The 10,197-nt window shown below is 42.0% G+C and overlaps 2 protein-coding genes and 1 pseudogene across 3 annotated transcripts; 2 read left to right on the top strand and 1 right to left on the bottom strand.

Moving 5' to 3' along the window:
• Positions 1-1,697: 1,697 nt before the first annotated feature.
• On the top strand, positions 1,698-3,092 carry M421DRAFT_70010 (uncharacterized protein; the record flags this gene model as incomplete). Its single annotated transcript, XM_033596667.1, has 3 exons — positions 1,698-2,073; positions 2,119-2,433; positions 2,497-3,092. Coding segments are annotated over 3 exons (1,287 nt in total), but the record flags the coding sequence as incomplete, so codon positions are not given.
• A 3,600-nt stretch (positions 3,093-6,692) lies between these two features.
• Positions 6,693-6,793, top strand: M421DRAFT_t106 (annotated as a pseudogene). The gene has a single exon. The product of its transcript is annotated as a tRNA-OTHER (tRNA).
• A 74-nt stretch (positions 6,794-6,867) lies between these two features.
• Positions 6,868-8,668, bottom strand: M421DRAFT_423791 (sarcosine oxidase). Its single transcript, XM_033593574.1, has 2 exons — positions 7,495-8,668; positions 6,868-7,443 (listed from the first exon to the last, which is right to left on the bottom strand). The coding sequence occupies exons 1-2, from the start codon at positions 8,538-8,540 to the stop codon at positions 7,173-7,175; spliced, it is 1,317 nt and encodes a 438-aa protein (XP_033445732.1). The 5' UTR covers positions 8,541-8,668; the 3' UTR covers positions 6,868-7,172.
• Positions 8,669-10,197: the final 1,529 nt, after the last annotated feature.

Genomic DNA, 10,197 nt, shown 5'->3' with positions numbered 1-10,197 from the left:
TGTGGATATTGTCTTTTGTAATAGCCTTGTAATAGGCTGTCTAGAAGCTAGTAAGGAAGAACTCTTTCTTGATTTGTGTCTTTAAGTATTGTGACCAGGTGTCAACCTTAATTAAGTACGCCCTCTTCAAGGGGCCAAAACAGGCCACGTTAAGCGGCTGCAACAGGTGCGATAAGTGTAGGGGCATACACAAGGTAATAATCTTGTGTTCTGCGCAGTATTCCTTGAACTCTGCAGAGTTGTAGCTCTTGTGGCCATTAATAATAAGTAGACAGTAGGCGCCAACAGTACGCTCTTTTGTAGACGCGTTAAAGTGCTTTAACCACTCTAGACCAAGCTTGTTTGTTGTCTAGCTATTCTTGCTAGTCGCAATTACCTAATTGCGAGGCAGATTAGGGTACTAGGTTGTAATCAGGACCTTGCCTTGGAAGATAATGAAGGGTGGGATAGCCTAGCCAGCAGCGCAGACACCAATGATGATTGTAACCCACTCCCAATTGCCAGGCTGGATATTCTTAGGGTCAGATCGCTTCTCTGAGCCTGTGAACACCATCTTAGACCTAATTATGCCTATTATAAACCTAGTCTCATCAAAGTTGTAGGTATCTCCATCCAGGATTCTGTACTTCTCCTTTGTATTCCTAACTAGCTTAAACTAGGGTGTTATAACGCGTGTATCTTCATTCAGGGCTTGTTAACAATTGTACGGTCGGCTACGTCAAAGCTTGATTTGTTGGGTACGCGTGTTGAACCTGTTTACCTAGAGCTTGCCAACAGGTCCTTCACCACGTGCAGCAAGCAGATCATTAGCCATATCTTGCACCATAGTCTTTGTTGCGCCTATTCCTTGCCTGTCCAGCTCAAGTATACGGTTAACTATTGCCTCCTCTTCTACCTTTGTTAGCTTCTTTGAATTGGCCTCGCGATTGCGTCGTGCAAGCCCTCCTACGCATTAGTCTCTTAACGTTGATTGGGGAACACCAAAGGCCTTAGACGCGTGATTTATACTGTCAGGCACAGTAGCTTTTGTAGCTTGGATAGCAAGGTATAGTGTACCTTCGTTATAGGGTGATTGCGCGTTGCGTTGTGATGGCATTGTAATAATTATCGTAACAGTCGCAAAATTGGCGAGGGGTGGCGGTTCGGTGATACCTGGCGGCTCGGTGATAAACCACGTTAAGCCTAATAACAACAATAATATTTAGAGAGTATTTACTAGACTACAGCCTAATAGATCTAGTAGCTCTATGTATAGAATTATAGGAAGAAATCCTAAGGTCGTTATTAATAAGAAACCTTCTACTTCTAGTGCAATAGATAACTTGCCTAGAGTAAAAGAGCTAGAGGATAGTTCTAAAGATAAACTAGCTGTCTACACTTCTATTATTAAAGAAGACACTAGTTAAAATAGTATTACTACAAATGCTATTAATGAAGTAAATAGCAAGCAAGACTGGATATCTCTATATAATAAAGCAATACTAGAGAATATACTTGCTACTTCTAATAGCAATAACTTAGAAGAACCTAGAAGCCTAAAGGAGGTGTTACTTAGAAGTAATAAAGACCTCTACCTAAAAGCTATGCAAGTAGAGGTAGAGGATCTAATTAAAAGTAATACCTAGTCTATTATTAAGAGACTAAAGACTACCTCTGTTATAAAAGGCAGGTAGGTTCTTACTAAGAAATATAACTTAGACAATACTATTAAGAAGTATAAAGCTAGGTGGGTTGCTAAAGGCTTTCTACAAAAGTATAGTATAAACTATAAAGAAACCTTTGCATCTACTAGCAAGCCTAGCTTAATTAGGCTACTTCTATCTATATTTGCCTATTTAGATTGGGAAATCTACACATGGGATGTAAAGCAAGCGTTCCCTAATGCAGATATAGATATAGATAACATCTATACGCAACTGCCTATAGGCCTAGAAAAGTACATACTACAACGAGCTAAAGAAGAGACTACAGATAAAGATCTTCTAAAATCTATTTGTACTGCTATAGAAGATAAGAACTACTCTACTATAGTATGCAAGTTAAACAAAGCTCTGTATGGCTTGAAACAAGCTAGTAGATAATAGTAGCTATTCTTAACTAATATTCTACAAAAGCTAGGATTTAGTAGTCTAAGAATAGATACTAGTATATTTGTGCACAAGGACAAGCCTATAGTCCTAGCAACACATGTAGATAATATACTAGTATTTGCAAAAGATATAAGCCTTGTACAGAGTCTCTATAAAGACCTAACTACTACTTCTAAATTAGAAGTTACAAATCTAGGCGAGATTAGAGAGTTCCTTGGTGTAGAGATAATTAGGGATAGAAAGAAGAAGTCTCTAATTATAACACAAAGGAACTTTATTGCTAATATACTTAAAAAGTATAATAAGCAAGATAACTTGCCTAAATATATACCTCTGCCTATAGGTATAAAACTAAGCAAAAACCTAGAAGAAAGTACTATACTAAAGGACTTTTAACAGCAAATAGGTAGTCTAATATACTTAACAATCTTTCCTAGGCCTGACCTAGTATATAGTGTTAACTACCTTGCTAGGTTTATGTCTAATCCTAGTCTAGAGCACTATAAGTACCTAGACTATGTCTTTAGTTATATTGTTAGGACTAAAGATCTAGGATTAGATCTTACTCTAGAATCTAAGCAGTCTGCTAGGACTTTAAAGCCTATAAATTTAGTAGGCATATCTGACGCAGATTGGGGGGGTGATCTAGATTCTAGAAGGTCTACTATAGGCAATATATTTAGCTTAGAAAACGTGGCTAGTAGTAAATACATAGCTATTAGCTGGCTTTCTAAACTACAAAAAATAGTAGCTCTTAGTTCTGCAGAAGCAGAATATATGTCCTTAAAGGAAGCTACTAAAGAAAGCTTATATCTACAAAATGTTATAAAGGAGCTGTTTATTAATAGCTCTACTAAAGACTACTCTATATTTAATAAACTTAATGTTATTAAAACAGATAGTCTTAGTGCTATAGAACTAGCTAAAAACCCTATCTATCATGCTAGGACTAAGCACGTAGATATAACTTATCATTTTGTTAGAGAAAACCTGCTAAGCTAACATATAGAACTAGTATATGAGAACACTAGTACTATACTCGCAGACAATCTAACTAAGCCTACTAGTAACGCCAAATTTAAACAGTTTACTAGTAGGATAAACCTAGTAGATCTAAAGAAAGACTACTAGTGCTACCTTATATATAAGAGGACTAAATTGCATTACTATTATTACTAAGCTATAATGCTTGTCTACTAAAAAGAGAATCTAAATTGCTATCTCTTAGACAAAGCATATAAATTGCTAGAATAAAGATTAAGGGGGTGTGTAAAGTTATAAGACTTTGTTCTTATAATCTTTATCTAGCGTATTTCCCTCTTAGGTATAGCGCTATGCTTACCTAAGCATTGCTATTGTAATGTCTAAGAAGAGAGGATTAGAATGGTGTGCTTACAAAGCCTGTATCTCCTCTTGTTCTTAAGATATGCTGTTCTCTATTTTTAGTAACTAGAAATGTTCTAGACCCTCTGCTTACAAATAGAGTAGCCTACTCTATAAGATGCTGACGTATATGATTACGCAAACACCTATGTAATCTTGCTTGCATATGCAGCAATACTAAGCATAGATGAAGTAGACCCACCTAGAGGAGTCTAGAACGTTCTGCTTAGAAATACAGACAGAGGAGAGGAAGCATAAATACCTCTAGCTCTCCCCCTCTGTTTGCTCTGTACCTAGCCTAGGAATCTTTCCCTAGTATCTAATATAATAACTTGTCTATTATATTACATAACCCTACCTTACCTCTATTAGGCTATACGCTTCCTATTTAGACAAAGCTAGTCTAGATTTGTCTAGGTCCTTCTAGACTAGGAAGAAAGTAGTCTAGTCCTTCCCCTACTTTCTTTACACATTTTAATAAGAAGCACCACCTAACAGCTATACGTTCTATGCAATAGAAGAGTAAATAATTGTATAATATATCCTTAACCTTAATTCGCGCAGATTTGCCCCCTAGCTGTGTAAGGTAGTAGATATTATAGACAAACTATTAGCTTTACATAGTAGGACACCTATTAGTAAGAACTAGGCTAATTAATTTGTGTCACGTATAAAGGAGCTTAAAATAGCTTTTAATTAAGCAAAGGACTGTAAGAGAATACTCTAGGAAGATCTAGAGGTAATTAGCGCGTAGTTTAAGCTTAAACAGGAGATAAAAGACAAGTATAGGGTCCTAGATAAGGACATCTATAACTTTAATAAGACTAGCTTTTAGATAGAAGTAATTAGCTTAATAAAGGTTGTTACAGGCTTAGAGAGGCGTACAAGGCTAAACCTTATTTAGCTAGGTAATTAGGAGTAGGTTACAGTTATCTAGAGTATCTATGCTATTAAGTATGCAACTATACCTTTTATTATCTACAAAGGGCGTGTCTATATCTCTACCTAGTATAAGGAGACTAATATCCTATACAGCTAGAAGCTCTTAGTCTCTAAGAACAGATAGACCAACAATGCGCTTAGTCTTAAGTAGTTAAAGCATTTTAACGCGCATATAAGAGCGCGTTAGAGGGGGTTGTACAGGCTGCTTATCTTGGACAGCTATAAGAGCCACCTTAACTAGGAATTTAATGTAAGTGTAGTAGTCTGGCCAAAGGCCAATAAAGGATATCTACTTCCTAACAACTTTTGCTAAAAAGCATGCACAAGTTAACTAGACGTCTTGTTAACTGCGTAGGTAATATATATCCAGCTTTAGCCAAGCCGGCTAAGCTAATGTAACCGGCTAGCTCTAGCTCTTCTTTAGCTTTAGAGTCTAGACCGTTACAGTAAGGAGCTGGCCTCTGCGGGCTATTTGCAAGTATGAATCAAATGGATTTGTTGGGGAGTGGCTGCAGGCGGAGGTCTGCAGACTTTTATGTCCTCCGAGCGGAGGTTACACAATTAGTCAAGATTGGGACCTCCTTACTGGGGGTACAGCTGGGCAGGCACCTCCTCTCGGAGGTTGGCCAAGGCGCTACCATCGGGCCTAGCCCGTTACATTTAAGGACTACTACTAGAAGAATAGAATCCTTACCCTCTGTATGCCTCCTTACGTATCACATATACTTTAGCTACTTACTATTGTGTGTTTCTTACTGTTAAAACTAAGGTACTCCTAACACATATAAGCCTTAGCATCCTAACATGTCTTCTATATTAATAAAGAAGGCTTCCTTCTAGCCTTTAGAGACGTGTTTTTTAATATATTCACGTACAAGAACTGTAAAAAGGCCTTTAAGGCATTAGGGCTAGTCCCTATTAACACGCAGGCAGTCCTTAATTAGCTTAAAGTGTAATTTTATACTCCTCTACTAATACCTCTACTAGAAACACTATAGTAATCTAGAACCCTAAGCAATACCTACAAATTTAGGTTATAATTAAAGCTTATAAGTAAGCGCTTTATATAGTTACTAATATCTACTTAGGAGGGGCTCTTAAAGCTTGTTAAAGGAGCTAAAGAGATGCTATATAAAAATTTGCTTATTAAGGCTTGTGTACAGGAGCTTAAAGAGTAACTTGCAGAGATAATAAAGCGCAAGACTTAAAAAAGAAAGTAGATCTAGTATAGGGGCACAATAGAGTATAGTGAAGCAGCATTGTTAGTAGCTAGAAGCGTAGCTGCAGCTCGTACAGTGTTAAAGAAAGCGCGTGGTAGTAGTAGTTAAGAAAGAGCACAGCCAGGTCAACAGCACCGTAGCAACTGTGGGAAGACTAGGCACAACGCTCGTACGTGCTAGAAAGATACAGAAGAAGAGTCTGCATCTGATGCAAGTGCGTTGTACGCAGGTTCTGTAGCAAGTAGTAAGTAGTAAGTAATTGCTTGTCCCGTACATGGTGTTCACAATGCCAAGAAAAAGTGTCTGGCTCGGTGGTGTGTCCGGCTCGGTGGTGCTTTACGTTACTAGGTTACTATTTAATAGTAAGTAGTTGTAGTTATAGTAACTTGTGTTAGTTGTGCTAAGAGAAAATGGCTGGTTTGGTGATATGGTCGGCTTAGTGATAATCTACGTTACACAGTCTTTACAAAGCTGTGGCACATGTGGTAAGGCAGGGCAGAACGCGCAAACGTGCATAAAAGATACGTAAGCTACTGTAGATTAGTGCTGTATACTATAAGTTATAGTAAGTTACAGTGACTTACTGTAACGTACAAGAGAAGTGGAAGTTTGGTGGGGTCTTAGCAAAATCCGGCCACTCGCCCGTGAGGTACGTTACTACTAAATAAAAGGCCAACGTGGGCTAATGCAGGCCATAATAGGGTGGCAGATTGATGTGGTCTTGGCAGAGTGATCGGCTCGCGCGTGAGGTACGTTATTTGGAGTATTTTTAGTTAATAGAGCCATTTCGCTGTCCCAAGGCAACACCCCTGACGTGCACTGGCCAATGTACACTACTTTTGCCGGATACCATAGTATCATGAATCGACCCACACTATCACTCACTAGAATTGTTCTTACAGGGCTGCCGTGCACGGTGGTGGAAACCCTCGTTTGTCTTTAAGTATATTAGTCCAATAATTTTTCGATGACTCATCAAAGCATCAGAAGATGCTCACCAATCGAGGTGGTATGGGTAAGCTCTCAATCGCTCTCACTGTCCACCCCAGCGACTAACAACCCCATAGTCTAGTGGTATGACGTCGCGTTGTGGCTGGCGAACACCTAGTGTTCTGATCCAGATCCGCGCCAGCCCGTGTTCGATTCACGGTTAGTTCACTCCCCTTCATCATGGCTCTCCTCCTCAGTGTCTAATAAGTACCAGGTACCGCCAATAATTAGCGACGAATCTTTTTTTGCACTTTTTATTTGCTAATACAAGTTCTGTTCAGGTGTGGGTTGTGCGGAGCTGTGGGGTGCTCGCTAGCAGTACTAGCGCCGCATGGGATGCAGAAAGGTCAGCAACAGTAGACAGAGTCTGAGCTTAATTATTACGCTGCTGATCATACTTCCCATGTTATTTCGTTGCGCTTGTTTGGCATGCAATATCATGTTGCTGGTGTGTCTCTACCAAAGACCAAATTGTGGTTCAAATGCCGCGCATTTAATGCTTAGATGTACCTTCCCAAACGCTTCACTTAGTTTGCTTCGCTATCCACTACAGCTTCGCCTTGGGCCACTGATCCAACAGATCCCTCATCTCGAATCTTGGCCAGTCGGGGTTCAGAGAAGGAGAAGGCCTCTCCCGATCCCAGGCCCACTTCTCCTTGTGGTCTGGCCTCAAATTGCCCTCCAACATCTGCACAACGTACTTGCCCAGGACTGGGAAGAACTTGTAGCCGTGGAACGAGCCACATGTGGCGATGTACAGACCCTTTGCCGCGGCGTGTGGCGAGATTATGAAGTCGGAGCTTGTCGTGAAAGCATCCCTGGTCGTTGTCAGTATGTGCAATCAAGCTGAGGGGGGAGAGGAAACTTACCAGCAGATGCGATGCTTGTCCATCTTCCAGTTGGCACCATTCTTGCCGTAGAAGACGTCGTTTGCGTGATCGATGTCAAGTTTGAGTGGCCCAGGTACATCCCACTGGTTGTAGTCCTTCCCTGTCGGTGGCGCTGAGATCCAGCTGCCGGGGACGGCCTCATGTGTGTTTTTGAAGATCTTCTCTCCCCACCACTTGAGCTCGCGGTCCTTGGTAGGAGGCAAGCTGCCAATGAAAGGACCAATTTGGGCGTTGTATCCCTGCACACCGACGGGCATGTCCTTGAAACGCTCGTATGACTTCTCGTCGAGAGTAGTCATGCCAGTGGTGATACCACCAGCAACAATTCTGTGTCCGGCTCGGAGATTCTTGTTACCGCTTGCCTTTGCAGCCTGTTCCAGGAGCTTGCCAGTATAGGCTCCGGTCGACAGGATGACATTGGCTGCACGCAGCACCATGTCTTCTGTTGTGACACCGGTACATGTGTTGTGTCTGTCGAACTCCAGGCTCTTAGCCTTTCCCACGACGTACTTGACACCCTTCTCTATTGACCATTTGGTCACAGCTCGCAAGGCGTTGCCGGCTTCCGACCAGCCACTTGTCTTGTTAACTAGCACTTCCTTCGCGCCGTCATAGTTTGCATCCTCGAAGAGGCCTCCGAATAGCTTCTTAGCTTCCTCAACAGACACAGCCTTGAGGTCGGCGACGCGTCCAAGCTTCTTGTAGTTGTTGATGACGTCCTGGGCATAGTCTGAGCGGCACACCCAGAAGATACCGGTCTGGTGGAAGTAAGGTTTCCAGAGAGGGTCTTCGTTGAACACATCCTGAGCCTCGAGGGCGAGCTCAGTGTATACGATGTCGTCGTAATCAGCACGCACAACCTTGTTCCAGTCCCATGATGCAGCTACGCGATTGTCGCCATCGTACGGATCCTGGTCGAGAATAGTGATCTGGCGGTTAGGATACTTTTTGATCAGGTGGTAGGCAGTAGAAACACCGAAAACACCGGCTCCAACGATGAGGTATGATGGCTCTGACGCTGCCATTGTATCTACTTCTCCAATTCCGTTGCGTCGTAAGTTAAGAGCGAGATGGCAGTACCCTTCAAATAACCCTTCAGCCTACCATCTTTATACTACATCAGCTCCAATGACTATCGCGAAATCCTGGCCCGTTCTCGGCCACGATTTGTGGTCACAGTGGCGCTAACAGCGCGGGGCTCTTTCATCGTGTGGGGAGAGGTATCCCGATCAGGCAAATCAGAACGGGTTGCGCTTTCCCGACGCCGTTATCTGGCGCTTGCCCGCCGGTTTGCATGGCTTCAAGCGGAAAGCGCTTGTGAGTTCTAGGGCTTATCGACTGGTGTTGTGGTGACTTCTAAGTTATGTGAATTCCGTCGCGTAGTGCTCTCCGCAGGCTGGAAGGACTTCGTGTGGGCTGCCGGTGCTACCGTGTCCGTGCACCCAACGATCGGAGTCAACCAACGATCGTTCCGAGCCTGTACGGCCATCACAAAATTGAGGCTGTAGAGCCACCTACAATAGTTATTATCGTGAGATATTTTGATAGAGCATTCTATAGACCTATGCAACAAAGTTCCTAATACAAAGTTACTAGTATTTTGTGGCAGTGCGGCCACTCTAGGTGATAATAGTTAGGCGTAGCAGAGGAGGTGTTGCAGGCTTAGGATAACTACAAGTACCTACATCATAACGCAGAGGCTTCTGTTTAACTACAGAAGCTTTTAAGGATGTGTAATTGCCTCTTTAGGATAATTTAAGAGCTTTTTTAGCGTTGTAAGCTTCCTTATCCTTATGTCTCTGCTCTTTGCAAGCATTAATAGCTGCTTGCTTCTTTGCCTTGGCCTAGTCTCTTGCTTTTTTCTTCTCTGCCTGCTGCTTACGCTTTTCTCTTGCTATCTTCTTATTGTAGATTTTATTAGCAGCAGCTTGCTCCTTTGTCTCTGCCTTTTTTTGCTCCTCCTCTTGCCTCTTGTGGTCTGCAACAGCTATGTGAGCGCGCGCCTCCTGGAAGGACTGAGGAGACTACATTATTACACCTCTATAATACTCTTAGTGTTGTTACAGGTCTAGGTGCCTGTTAGGTTGCTTCTTATGCTTCCTGTTTTAGTATAGCTTCTTATATAGGCTTTCTACTTTAACTTAAAGCAACTCTACTTAAGATAATAGATAGTGGATAGTTTAACCTAGCTTCTGCGCGCCTACACTGCGCAAATCCTTCACCTCTGCCTGAAGTGTAGTGCAAGCCTTAAGCTAATTCTCTGTAGAATAAACTGTAGAACTAGAGGAGACTAATCATAAGTTGTTAGGGGTGGTGTAGCAGAACCTATTAAGCATAACGTTGGGATTTACAGGTTGGTTGGTTGGTTGGTTGGTTGGTATTCATTTTACGTCTAGATAATAGGGATTAAGTCCACTATCTCGCCTCCCGAAGGGCATATACAACGTGCTGAGCTATAGGATTACAGTGCTAACACACTACCTGTAACAGAGTAGGCGCCCTGCCCTCGAAGTCAATACTACGTGACTTCTCTGCCTATACCAAAAGGTAAGCACAAGAATACTTAAGCAAGTATTCGTTGCGTAGTATAATATATATAGACAATAATAGTGCTAGCCAGCTAGCTTTGCCTCTAGCTGCTATGAGCGCTATGCCACGTGTCGTGTTCGTGCATAGTCGTTA

The sequence above is a fragment of the Didymella exigua genome (genome assembly GCF_010094145.1).
Source record: "Didymella exigua CBS 183.55 unplaced genomic scaffold M421scaffold_29, whole genome shotgun sequence".
In the NCBI taxonomy this organism is placed as follows: Eukaryota; Fungi; Ascomycota; class Dothideomycetes; order Pleosporales; family Didymellaceae; genus Didymella; species Didymella exigua.
The sequence above is the reverse complement of the archived record's forward strand: the minus strand, read 5'-3'. Positions and strand labels throughout refer to the sequence as shown.